General features: G+C 43.4%; 1 protein-coding gene across 10 annotated transcripts in view; it reads right to left on the bottom strand.

The window, feature by feature from the left end:
* Positions 1–12,146, bottom strand: part of Prune2 (prune homolog 2 with BCH domain) — a 277,788-nt gene that overhangs the window by 56,390 nt on the left and 209,252 nt on the right. For all 10 annotated transcript variants that reach the window (XR_010047791.1, XR_010047792.1, XM_063249631.1 and 7 more), the window contains exons 12-13: positions 6,252–6,425; positions 48–150 (exon numbers count right to left, since the gene is read on the bottom strand). Coding sequence is in view for 8 of the 10 variants with exons in the window: in XM_063249631.1 (XP_063105701.1) it covers positions 48–150; positions 6,252–6,425 (277 nt within the window). In the remaining 2 variants the exon portion in view is untranslated. The remainder of the gene's footprint in view (positions 1–47; positions 151–6,251; positions 6,426–12,146) is intronic.

The following is a 12,146-nucleotide window of genomic DNA, read 5'->3' as shown; positions in this document are numbered from 1 at the left end:
CAGCAACAGACATTGATCCAAGGCACTTTGTCAGAGGGAGCACTCACAGGAACAGATTTTCCATGACATAGTGGTAATCCGCCCGACTGCTGTCTGGCAGAAAACAAGCAGCAAACACAATGATGGCATTTAGACCGTCCCCATAGTATCCTGGGGACAAACAAAAAGACATTTGTAAAAGAGTGAAAGTTATGCGCAAGATAATACCGAGTCTGAGGAATAAACTGGAAGCACTGGTGTGGAGTGTGTATGTGTATGTGCACGCGTGCCACAGATAATGGAATCAACATTAGCTACAATTCTCTTAAGTATTACACATACAATTCTCCTGGTGCTTGACATGTTATATTGTGCCTTAAATATGTAGTGAGAGTATAGTTGTGTTTATAGCATATACATTTATTATGGATGATTTTATGTGCTATCCACAGTTAAGAATGGCATGTATAAATAAATTATTCAACTTAATAAAGAAGGCAACAAATTTTTATTTTATTTTAATCTTCTTTTGTTTTCATGGTGCTGGGAATTGAACCTGGGGTCTTGTGCGTGCCAGGCAAACATTCCATTACAAAGCACTGTCGCCAATCCTAGGCAACATTTTTTGACTTACGAGTTTCTAATTTATACAGCATCAAATTATTTTAAAAGCTAACTTCTATAATAGCTCTTGCTGGGAGCTTGAAAGATTTCAGTCCTCTGTAGCTCCTTTTGGTTTTAGACCCCAGGTAATTTGAACGGTGAATTTAGTCACTAACCTACAATGCCATTCAGATCCCACAGGCCAGTGACCAGACACCAGGGAACGGATGGGTGAAGTAGCTTCCTTCTGACTCTAAGGATCGTTCACCCTCCGGTAGTGTCCTTGGGATCTCTGGACCCTACAGGCTGTACACAGAGCCACGGAAAGTTCTGATCAGGGCAATGATAACTACACAGGCTCTTAAAGAAGAGGGGGCACTCAAGACAGGCCTGGTTAACATCTCTTTGAATTGTGTGGAAATACGTGCTTTGGGAAAAACTGGAGAATTATTTGCTAGTGTCTGGGGCAGAAGTAGTATTTATAGGTAATGCTGAGAAAGTAAGGTCTGAGCAGTGTAAATAAGTAAGTGTAGACGTTAAAACTCAGAGGGTCAAGAAACGTGCAGATATATCTCAAGACATTGTTTTCACCTTTTGAGGACAGATGAGAAAAAACATTTTTTTTTTGTCTTTTTGAGACAGGGTCTCACTATGCAGTTCAAGTTGGCCTTGGGCTCACTTTGTAGTCCAGGGTAGTCTTGAACTTGCAACCATCCTCCTGCCTCAGCCTCCTGAGTGCTGGGATTACAGGAGTGTGCCACCATGCTGGCTTCAAATGAGAAATTATGTAAAACCAGTATAACCCTCTGACACATTTTGGCACTGCCCAATCTTTTAAACAAGCTTCATGTGCCCTTAGAGCTCATCTCTGAAATTCATAGCAGATATTTGTCAAAGATAGGCCTGCTGGAATGAAATGCGTCTCTGATGTTTCAAAAAGGAAACAATGGGGCTGGGGATTTAGCTCAGCGGCATAAGCACCTGCCTTGCAAGCAGGCAGTCGTGAGTTCGAACCCTGGTACTGATAAAAACGAAAAAGACAATAAATAAATAAATAAATAAATAAATAAATAAAATTAAAAAAAAGTATTAAAGAAAATTTTAAAAAAAAGTATTAAAGAAAAAAAGGAAACAATGCCATCTCTGGGGAGGGTCTTGGTGATAGCCCAGGGCCTCACCCATGCTGAGCACATGCTTTACCACTAAGCAAATCCATCAGCCCCTATCTTTTTTAATATTCCCACTTAAATGTTTGGCTTGCGTCACATAATTCCAGCCCTTAGCATCAAGTACCGACCCCTCACTGTTCTGAGATGGAGAACGGCATGTGTGTTCACGCTTGCTCCAGTCCTCCTAGAGCTGGCGCGCTTCCTATCCTTCTAACCCTAAATAGCCCTCTTGTGATCACACGGCAGAAAAAAAACACTGGCTGGGTATAGATTTGGATGGGATCATCTCTTGAAAAGCAGCTTAATAAGATGCTCTCTACAAAAACAGAGACTATGACTCTACCACAAACAAGCTGGGGAAGACTGAGGTAACTGAAAATAGTCCAGCTGTGGGATGTATTACTAATTTGAAGGTGTTGTGTACTGTATTCATAGCACTTATCCTCGAAAATGCTACTTAGGTAAATATATACCCAATCCAATACCTGTTTGTGAGAGGGCATTATAGTAGCTTCCTTCTGGATTTTTAAAATTTAATTCCATAGTCTACGTTTCCCAATATGTAGGTAATCATCAATCATCTTTTTAGAATGGATATATAGGAGATATATTTGAATTTAAGAAGTCTTTGTTCCACCAGAAAATGTCATTTCTGAGGACTCCTAAGTGGAAATCCATGAATGATACGGTGGCTCAGCTGACACCGGAAGCAGACATGACTCAGACTCCGCGCATTGCAAAGCTGAGCAGCCATGCAAATACACAATGGCATAACATATCACCCTTAAAAACAAGGAACAATACTTCTTTCTAAATGCAGCTGCTTGGCTCCAAGGTGTCAGATCTATTTCAGGTTCACGACTGCTCAGTACTTTGAGTTCTATTTCCAGAGAATTTCTAACAGCCTTTTTTTTTTTTTTTTTTTTTTAAACGGGGAAATAGGTTCCTAAACAATACTGCAGAAGTCCCCTTCAAACGCAGTTCTCTGTGCTACTGGTGCTTAGAATGCAGCAGCACCCTGCTCATTGCAGTTCATTCACAAAAGAAACACAGAAGGGCCACTAATCTGAACCTAGGAATGTCTCTTTACATCAAAATGGCTAGAATTTAGAAATAAAAATGGTTCTGTACTTTTTGAGTAGAGCTTCTGTAAAAGGGAGAAGAGGCAAAGGGGAAAAGAAGAAAATAGAAAGAGATGAGATGGTTAAAACAGGAAATAGAAATACAAGATTCCCACATGGAAGTGCTCCCCTACATCAAGAGCAGTTGTTAGAGGCTTCAGAGATGCTTCAGATGTTCACTCCTGGCAAATGCGGCACCTAGAATGAGCGGGACTGTATGCTTCCCGTCCCTACCCCGGCCCCAACCCGATCCCATGCTCTCTCGGTGAGCTAAGCCTTCATTTTCCATCCTAAAATACACAGCTGATTCAGGGTGAGCTGCCTGCTGGCAGCAGCATCATTCACATGCAGCTTGGCTTTTAGGCCATGACTTTTGTTAACCTGTCAGTAACACAAGGTCCTGCGCCGGACACTCGTGCAAACCTGCTGTGGAGCCTCCTGGGACCCTCGAAGGGCACAGCAGCGGCAAACCTTACCTGAGCTGGCACAGAGAGGCATGAAAGGGATGGAACACAAGTTTGCCGGCCAGCAAATGGGATGGAGACAGGAGGAAAGATGTCACAGTCGCAACCAAAACATAGACACACACACACACCAGCCAGCAGCTCTTCCGTGCATTCTTTCCAGGAGATCTATCCAGTGACACTGCAGGGAAGGTTACCTGAATCTCCTAGAGCGAAACAAGAGAAGTAAAAAGAAAGAAAGAAAAAGAAGGGAAACTCTTTGTTAACAGTCTTCAGCGTGATTATCCTTGGTTATTTAGACATTTTAAGTTCAAAAAAGCCGGTTCTGGCCCCCATGGGACCCCATACCACTGGCTGGGCAAACCACCCTAATGCTTTGGTGTTTTAGTTAAGCGGATGGCAGGGACATAGCTTCTAGGAATGTGGGACACAAACACCGGTGTGATCAAGCACTCCCACTTGGTTGATGAAGTCACTGAGGCCCCAAGGAGGTAAATGAAGGACTAGTGCAGACTTGTATGGGACAAAGACAAAGACAGGCCTTGACTTCCTTCTTCCACGGGGTGGACAGGGCCTCTGGTGACAGCTCACACCAAATGGGAGACTTTAGCCTGTTTGTTTAAACACAGTGCGAACAGCTGACAGTGCCTGGCTTTGGGACCACTTTCTCCAACTCTTCTGATCACTCCCACTTGTGGATGACAGCTGGCCCCGCCCACCCTGGGGCTGAAATACCCTCCTGGAGTCTGCTCTCTCAATGCTCATCAGAAGCCAGGGTGGCCCGATCGACAGGCTACTAACTAGGACTCTGTCATCGTAAGATCTAAGAGTGCTGTATGCTTCCAGTGAGGAAGACAAAGCTTTGGCCAATTCAGAAGTAACATCCCAATGGTCTTTACCTACAGAGCACAGAAACAGTTCAGCACGTAGCAAGAGCAAGAGGGAGGTGGCATCTCGCTAATGTGCGAGGCAGGTGCAGCCAGAGGCGCATTCATGCAGCCCAGTGCCCGGAGAAGGTGGAGGGGAGCCGAGAGCGAGTAGAAGGCCTCTTTAGAACAAACCAGACAGTCACACAGACAAAGAACCAAGCTCGCGACACACAATGGAAGAGCACATACCAAGGACAGCAAATACGATGGGAGGTGGTGGGGATAGAGAGCTCAGCAAACCATGTGAGCATGGTTTTCAGGCAGATTTCTGCGAAGACCAGCATGGGCAGAGGTGGTGGTTTCTGTTGCCCTTCTGTGGACCAAAGGTCTGCATACCAGGGCGAAGCGATTCACCCGCCATCCCATCCCATCTGGATTCCAAAACATGGCAGTTTAAAATCAAGCAGGTGAGCCCACTGACGTCCTGAGATGACCTGCCCTTATTGCAGCAGTGGGGCTCTGCACCTGCCTCCCTTAGACCATGACAACTCTTCAGACCTGAGACACAAAAATGTGTTATGGAGGTTATCGCTGGGTGACTTTGATTTCTGTTAACAAACTCCTCCCTTTTCTATACTTTTAAAACTAAGAACAGGGTACTGTCATAGTCAGCCTTCATTTTGTTTTGATTTCTGCAAAGCAAACAAGCCAAAAGTCGCTGGTGCAAGGAAGCGGTAACCCCCAGGAAGGTCTGGGGAGTGTCGCAAGTGTGGTTTTTACCCAAACAACAAATGTGTGACTCATGGGTCAGCAGGCTCAGGCCACCTTTGTGCCTAAGGGCTGTGGGAGAGGTCTCTCTTGGGGGAACGGTGCCTGTGAGTGCAGCTACATGGGGTCAGGTTGCTATTTCAGAAGAAGCAAGGTCAGGACCAGAGTTGCGGGAGTTGCAGCGGCACCTTCCTTCATTGTGGCGCTTGGGCTGTCTGCTAGGGCCACCCACCCCTCATGGAAGAGCAATGCAAGGGCTAGAAAGTGAAGGACCCGCTGGGCTGGCGGAGGGTGCTTGATGGGAACAGCAAAATGCCCGGTGCTCCTTAGGAAACAAGTATCGCAGACTTAATGCCGTGCCAAGACTCTCACTTCCCTGTCCAAGTTCGGGAGGACAGAACGTGGGCAGCAGCAACCGCCTTGTCAGCGTGCACCTTTTCTGGGACAGCTGGGAGGTAAGAGTGGTGCTGGAGGACGGCAGGAAAGGGACACATGCGGGAGAAGAATAAAAAAGCTGCTGATGCTTTCTGAAGTCCACAACGTTAAACGTGTTGCTAGTGCTCCTCTCACTTCCTGTGAGTCCGAAATCGGTCAAGGCCACACATGGTGCTGGAGAGCCCCAGAAAGCACTGGAAATACAAAATACACTTTCCCCTTTCCCTGGCCCCTCCCCAGGCGGGTGGAGACTTTGACTGGGACCTGTTGTTATCAGGTGAAGATACCAGGTAGTTTACAGAAATGAAAATTTTATCCCGCATTCTGGAGGCTGAGGCAGGAGGGTCTCTGTAAGTTCAAGGCCAGCCTGAACCACACAGTGAAACTCTGCCTTAAAAGGCAACCCCGGCAAAAAAAGGTAAACTTTCGGAAGGGAAAAGTTAGTAATAGTTAATAAAGCTTCTAAGGAAGACTTCAAAGATGTTTTGTGGTGAGAAGCCCCTCTGACACAGTGGCTTTACTAGAGGCCACGGCATTACGCACTCTGAACTGTTCGTCAACCCCACACCCCACAGAAATTCTGGACAGATCCACCACAGTGGACAGCCAAAATCTTAACAGGTATCAGGTAAGAGCTGTTAAAAGCTGCCCCAACCCCACACTGGACATTGCTTTGGCCTGGCAGCCTTTCTGATTTTTAATGAACAGAGAGTATAAGGTAATGGCCTTGGCTTCAAGTCCCCTGAACACAGACTATAGAGCAGGGTCTTTGGGATACGACACCCCTGTCTTCCAATTGCAAACTGCGCCCCTGCCACTGCCCCGTTCTCAGGGCTGGGCTACCTCCATGGGAAATGACTCTCCGGTAGGGCTCGATGACCTTCATGTCAATCCGCTGCTCCTGCTCCCCAATCACCACCGTCCTCCACAGCCGGTTGTCTTCACGCTCTTCTTCAGCCGTGTATTCTGGAATAGACTCTGACTCTTGGCCAGAGTCTTTGTTGACCACAGAATCTTCTGGAAATGAAAGAGAGCAGGGCTGAAGGAAGACTGGCTTTACAATAGAGGGCACCAAGTGGCCAACTCAGAAGGCCCTTCCTGGTAGAGCCGCCAGGACCAAACTCCCTGGGACATACTTCACAGGAGCTTCACACTACCCTTATCACAGGAAGTCTAGTCTGGTTTTCCACATTGACTGACGGACTGAATAACCAAACTCACACTAGGGCCATTCCAAGAGAGGGCGGGGCAGCTAGGCATAGAGCGGAAGGTCCGTATCCTCAGTGGCCCAGTGCAGGATGAACTGGTGCCAACCCACCCTTAATCCTGTAGGTTATTCACTCATCAGGCCCAGAACACGCTGGCTTCCTTGATGACTCAGCATGCTCAAAGCTTGGGGTCTTGATGACAGGACACCTTAGGTCAGGTTCCCTGCTCTATTAACAAGGGTGGACCCCTGACTTCCCGGGGGCACTTCTGACATACATTTGATACTTCCCATGCGTTTTATTTCAAATGCTGTAGTATGCGAGAAACAAGATGTTTATAGACCAGAAACAGTCCAAGGCCTCGAGTTCACAAGACTCCTAAGTTTGTGGAAGCGTAAGGCAACAACCACCACCACCACCTCGCCAAGCAGTCTTTGATAAGAAATTTACTCCAGCACATCCAAAAAGGAAAGAGCCTGTGTGGTTCCTTCCACCACATTCCCAAATCAGCAGCTTATTAAGGACACAATGCAACAACTTTCAGCTTCTAATTGGATACTGTTCCACGTGGGCAAATCTGCCATCTGCCCAGAGTTCCTATCTGCTTGTGTTAGGGACTTCAAGCGCCTTTTTGGGGATGCTATTTCCCACCAGTCTCTACTGTCTGTTTTCTGATGCTGATGTATATACATGCCCTGGTCTACAATGAACTTCCTATCTAGAAAAGCACATAATATTTCAGGGCAACATTTTAGCAAGGGAAAACTGGATCTGTGGTCAAAGTGGGCATTTTTGTCCTTGAATACATCACACCAAAATACAAATGACAGCCTGTCTCCTCCTATTAAAAAGCCCAGGTTATCAAAGCTTTTATTCTTTGACAGCTAAAGATGGAAATAATCTCACTGTTGTTTCAGTTTGAATTTCTCTAATTAAAAAGGAATTTAAATGTTTACTGGCTACTTACATTCTCTTACTAATGTGGAAATACCTGCTGAATATTTTGGATATGAGGTCCTTACTGATCTGCTGAAGTTCTTATTACAGAACTTAGTCATGAGTTGCAATTATTTTTCTCCTGTGTGCTTAGCTTTTAAATTTATAGATTCCTATGTATTTTTTGCCCAACTAAAATTCTGAAATTTTATATTGCTGACTTTCTTCTAAAATTATAATGCAAAAGGATACCTCTATCTTAAAAGCATGCATATATATATATATCTATATATGCAGCATTACTATTCATTTTGGTATAAAAGTTTGGGGCTGAGAGTTCTCATAAGATGCTGTGCCTAATGTTTCATGCGTGGGAGCTGGCAAGTTGCTGAGGGTCCCTCGTCCCTTTCTCTTTTGATTGCTGTAAAGAGGGGAAAAGAAATCTTGATGAGCTAGGGGTATACTAAGTTCTCTCAAGGAGTTCACTTCTAGGAGTCAACAATACAAGCTGGTAAAAAGTAAAGACAGTGTCACTGACAGAAATGCTCTCCAGAGCTTAATGAGTCTTCTGCTGTAACTATAAATTACTGTCTCCTCCCACCATGTTGTGTTTGCAAAAATATTCAGGTCTTGTTTAACTCTCTGTCCCTAGGTGCTCCAAATTTAATTTTGAGTCTCATCCTTTCTTTACCTAAGAAATGGTTGTTTTCTTTTCTCAAATAGCGGCTTTCTCCCCGGACTTGGAATACAATGAAACCCTTGCAGAGGAGAGGTCAAATGAATTCTCCCTCTTGCCTTTTGGAGCTGATTTAGCGCACAAGCTCTTAAAAGTTCTGTGCTACCCAAACAACCACTGGGAATCTGTCTGTGATGTTTGATGTAGGAGACAATGTCAGTGACTCCTCTGGAATGTGGAACAACTGCTGTGTCTTTGATTATATTGAGACTTATTTTTTTACATTGATATGTATAGAGCTGACTATGGTATTATTTTAATTGGCTCTAAGCACTATAAATGAAGCTAGCTGAGGTATATAATCTCTAAAGCCATCAGACAGTCTCCTGTTTCCTCACATCGTGCTCTCTATAAAACACATGTGCTCTATAAAAGAGCGCAGTGGCATGGTAGAGCCAGTCAGCTCCAGGAATGTTAACTGGGTATAAGCCTTGAGACAAAAAGGCTATGAGACCCCAGGGCACAAAAGTTTACATATCAAAAACTAAAGCAATAGCCTCCTAAAACAATTCAGTTGCTACATTAATTGAATTATGCAAATTGATCCTTCTGCACATCCTTATCTCTGCATTTTACAGAGATGCTTTTCTCCCCACCTGGCCAGCCAGCTCAAGTTACCCAATTCCTGCCATCCTCACATCACTCTCCTGGAGCCACTGGAGGCCTTGTATCAAGTCCTTTGTCTGCACATCCTCATGGGGAGTAGATGCAGGACCCCTTGGCTTCCCTTAAGTTTGAATCTGTCTTGGTGTCTTTACTCTCACCATGGGTTGCCCTGGAGGTGGCAGATTGGAGTTAATTTGCTCGGATTCCAGTAATGTCTCAACAGGATTATGAACATCTTTTTGGATAGTGAGGAAGATTTTAAAAAGAGTTATAATACTTGGATCACAATACATATTTGGGGTTACAATATTTAGCACCCAACTATTTGGGATTACAACAGCTCATTATGGACTAACCACAGATGAAGTTAGCTGTGGCTTCCAGTAGGTACCTCCATTTGTGAAAGGTGATGAGGCTTCTTTATATTATGCTCTTATAAAGATAGTGGATCCTCTTAAAACACATTGTTTGCAGATGTTTTGTTATGAGCAAACTGTCCAGTGTGACTATTAATCATGATATTTCAACTTGACCGGATTAAGAAATATCTACCTAAGTCACATGTAGTTGTGTATAATTCTGGGAGACTGAGGTGGGAGACTGCAGACTGGAGCCCAGACTAGGCAACTTAGTGGGGTCCTATCTCAAAATAGGAAATGTAGAGTGAGCTTAGGATGTGATTTGAGTACCAAGAGGAGGGAAAGAAGGAAGGAAGGGAGGAAGGAGGGAAGAGGGGGAAAGGGAGGGAGGAGGAAATCAGGAAAGAGAAGCCTCGCAAACCATTAAGCACACTTCTGACTGTGACTGGGGTCACGGAGTGCAATGCTGGTTATCACACAGTAACTGGGCCCTAGCCCCTTCTCTTCTGGTCCTGGCCCTTTGCTCTGTTTCAGGCTGCCATATACCGAGCATCTCTGCTCCATCACACCCTTCCACCATGATATTTCTGCCTTGAGATCAGCTTGCCATGGACTGACTCTTCCAAAACCATGAGCCCAATGAAACCATTTTTAAAATTACAGGTATCAGATACTGTGTCAGGAACAGTGAGTAATACATTCAGAGTATAATTAAGAAGTCTTTAAAATGTTCTTGATGACAAACAGCAGACAGGAAATTAATTTCAATGTATAATCTCAGTATACAAAAATGCAAGGAAAAAAATCACCCTTTCAAACAATACTATTATGACATAGGCTGCTTGTGGGTAAGGCAGAATAAACTTCATGCCTGGTTAGTTTACATGCAGACTTAAAACTAGGAACTAATTTTTATAAGTGGTGGCCTACATATTTTGCAAATATAGAAAATTACAGACACATTAATGAAGTGATGCCCTGGCTACTTGGAAATAATGTTAGGGTGACTTTTCAACCAGAAAACTATCATTAGGGCTTGGCTTTAGAAAAGACAGGTTAGATAAAGTCACTAAATATCACTTGGAAGCCTAGAAAGGAGAAGTATAAGAGTAGATGAGTGTTTCCTAAAACATTCTTATCAGAAATATGCAGGCAAAAATTTTTTTTATCACTTTTCCATTTCCCATATGAAATGCTTTTGTTGAGATCTAAATTAGAGCAAAAATTACTTTGTGGTTGGTTTGGAAAATAGAAATAGTTCATCTTTGTCCCTTGACCTCTGGATATTACTTTGTGGTTGGTTTGGAAAATAGAAATAGTTCATCTATGTTCCTTGACCTCTGGATATTAATTTTTTTTTTTGGTACTGGGGATTGAACTCACAACTCACACTTGCCAGGCAGGCGCTTATGCCACTGAGCTAAATCCCCAGCCCTGGATATTAAATTTTTAAGGTTGGTATAATAAAACGCTAAGCTTGCTATTAAAATGAAAACCTGACATCCTAAGTCCTTCACCACATACACATTTCCGATCTCTTTGGCACATTGTGAACACCACATGCATTTGCAAGCACTTACTTCACATCTCAGAACTATGTGTTTCTCTTCTGTTCTTTTTATGCAGTCGGTTGTCCAGGTCTGCACATTTTTACAAAGTGATACACTTTTTGTTGGAAAATTAAGAAGTGCAGAATACATTGTATGTTAAAATTCTGTCTTTTGAGCTTAAGATCTGGAAGGAGGATTGTGGCCATTAAACTAGCTCTTTTGACACGACTGTGCCAACTGAGTAAAAAGAGCCACACGAGCAGGTGGCAGCTTTAATTATCAGCTTGCCCAGCCATTACCACCTTGCTTAACAGTTTTACTATTTATAAAAATAAAAGGTTCAGATGTGGTGTGACAAAGCTCTCCACTGCAAGAAGGAGGTAAAGGGGGAGGACAGGGCAGACCAGCAGTGTCACGCCACAGCTGTCCCCTGTAGGATTTTAAGTCAGTATACCAGCAGGAAAAGAGCTGGGGCCATTGTGGAGAGCTGGCATAGTTGTAGTAGCTGGTGAACACATTGCAGGGTGGGAACCAACATGAATTTAGTACCTTCTTTCCTTCATGTTTGTGTATGTCAACCTCCCAGATCAAATATTCAGATAACTAGTCAGCCCTCCATATCCTTTGGTTCCGCATCTGCAGATTCAACTGATATTGAATGCAGATAAGCTAATATTCAGGGGAAAAACTGCATGGGTACAGAACATGCAATGACTTTCTTCTGGATCATGATGCCCTACACAACAACGATCTACATAGCACTTGTGTTGTATTAGACATTGTAAGTAATCTAGAGATGATTTAAAGTATACAAGAAGATATAAGCAAGTTCCAGGCAAATACTACAGTGTGAGTATGGTTGAGTTTGAGTACGGTTAAATTTTGGTACCTGTTTGGGGTCTTGAAATCAATCTGTCACAGATATAGAGGGGACACTGTATAGAAATTTAGGAATATGACAAAAGCAATATAAATTCTCTGTTTAAACATAGCAACCCTACGAACACCTGTCTGGCAAGTGGAAGGTCACAAGTTCGATCCTTGGTATTAAAAAAAAAAAAAAAAAAAAGAGTTCCTAAACACAGCAACCTTTAGAACAAGTAGTTTACTGCTTCTACTTTTTTTTTTTTTTTTTTTTATTAACTTAAGGAAATAAAGCTTTCAGTCTGTAAAGACAGGATCTAAGTTTGTACTGATCTTTGGTTCTAGTTCTGGTGGCTTAATCACCATTGGATGAATACTAATTTATTGAAGATCTTAATTATGTCCCGTATGAGTAGGGTACCTAGGATTATCATAACTCCACTGAATTGTGACATCCTGTTTAAGACTAGAAAACGTTT

Source organism: Cavia porcellus, unplaced genomic scaffold (genome assembly GCF_034190915.1).
Source record: "Cavia porcellus strain 051 isolate PalLab524CR breed Dunkin Hartley unplaced genomic scaffold, mCavPor4.1 scaffold_1, whole genome shotgun sequence".
In the NCBI taxonomy this organism is placed as follows: Eukaryota; Metazoa; Chordata; class Mammalia; order Rodentia; family Caviidae; genus Cavia; species Cavia porcellus.
The sequence above is the reverse complement of the archived record's forward strand: the minus strand, read 5'-3'. Positions and strand labels throughout refer to the sequence as shown.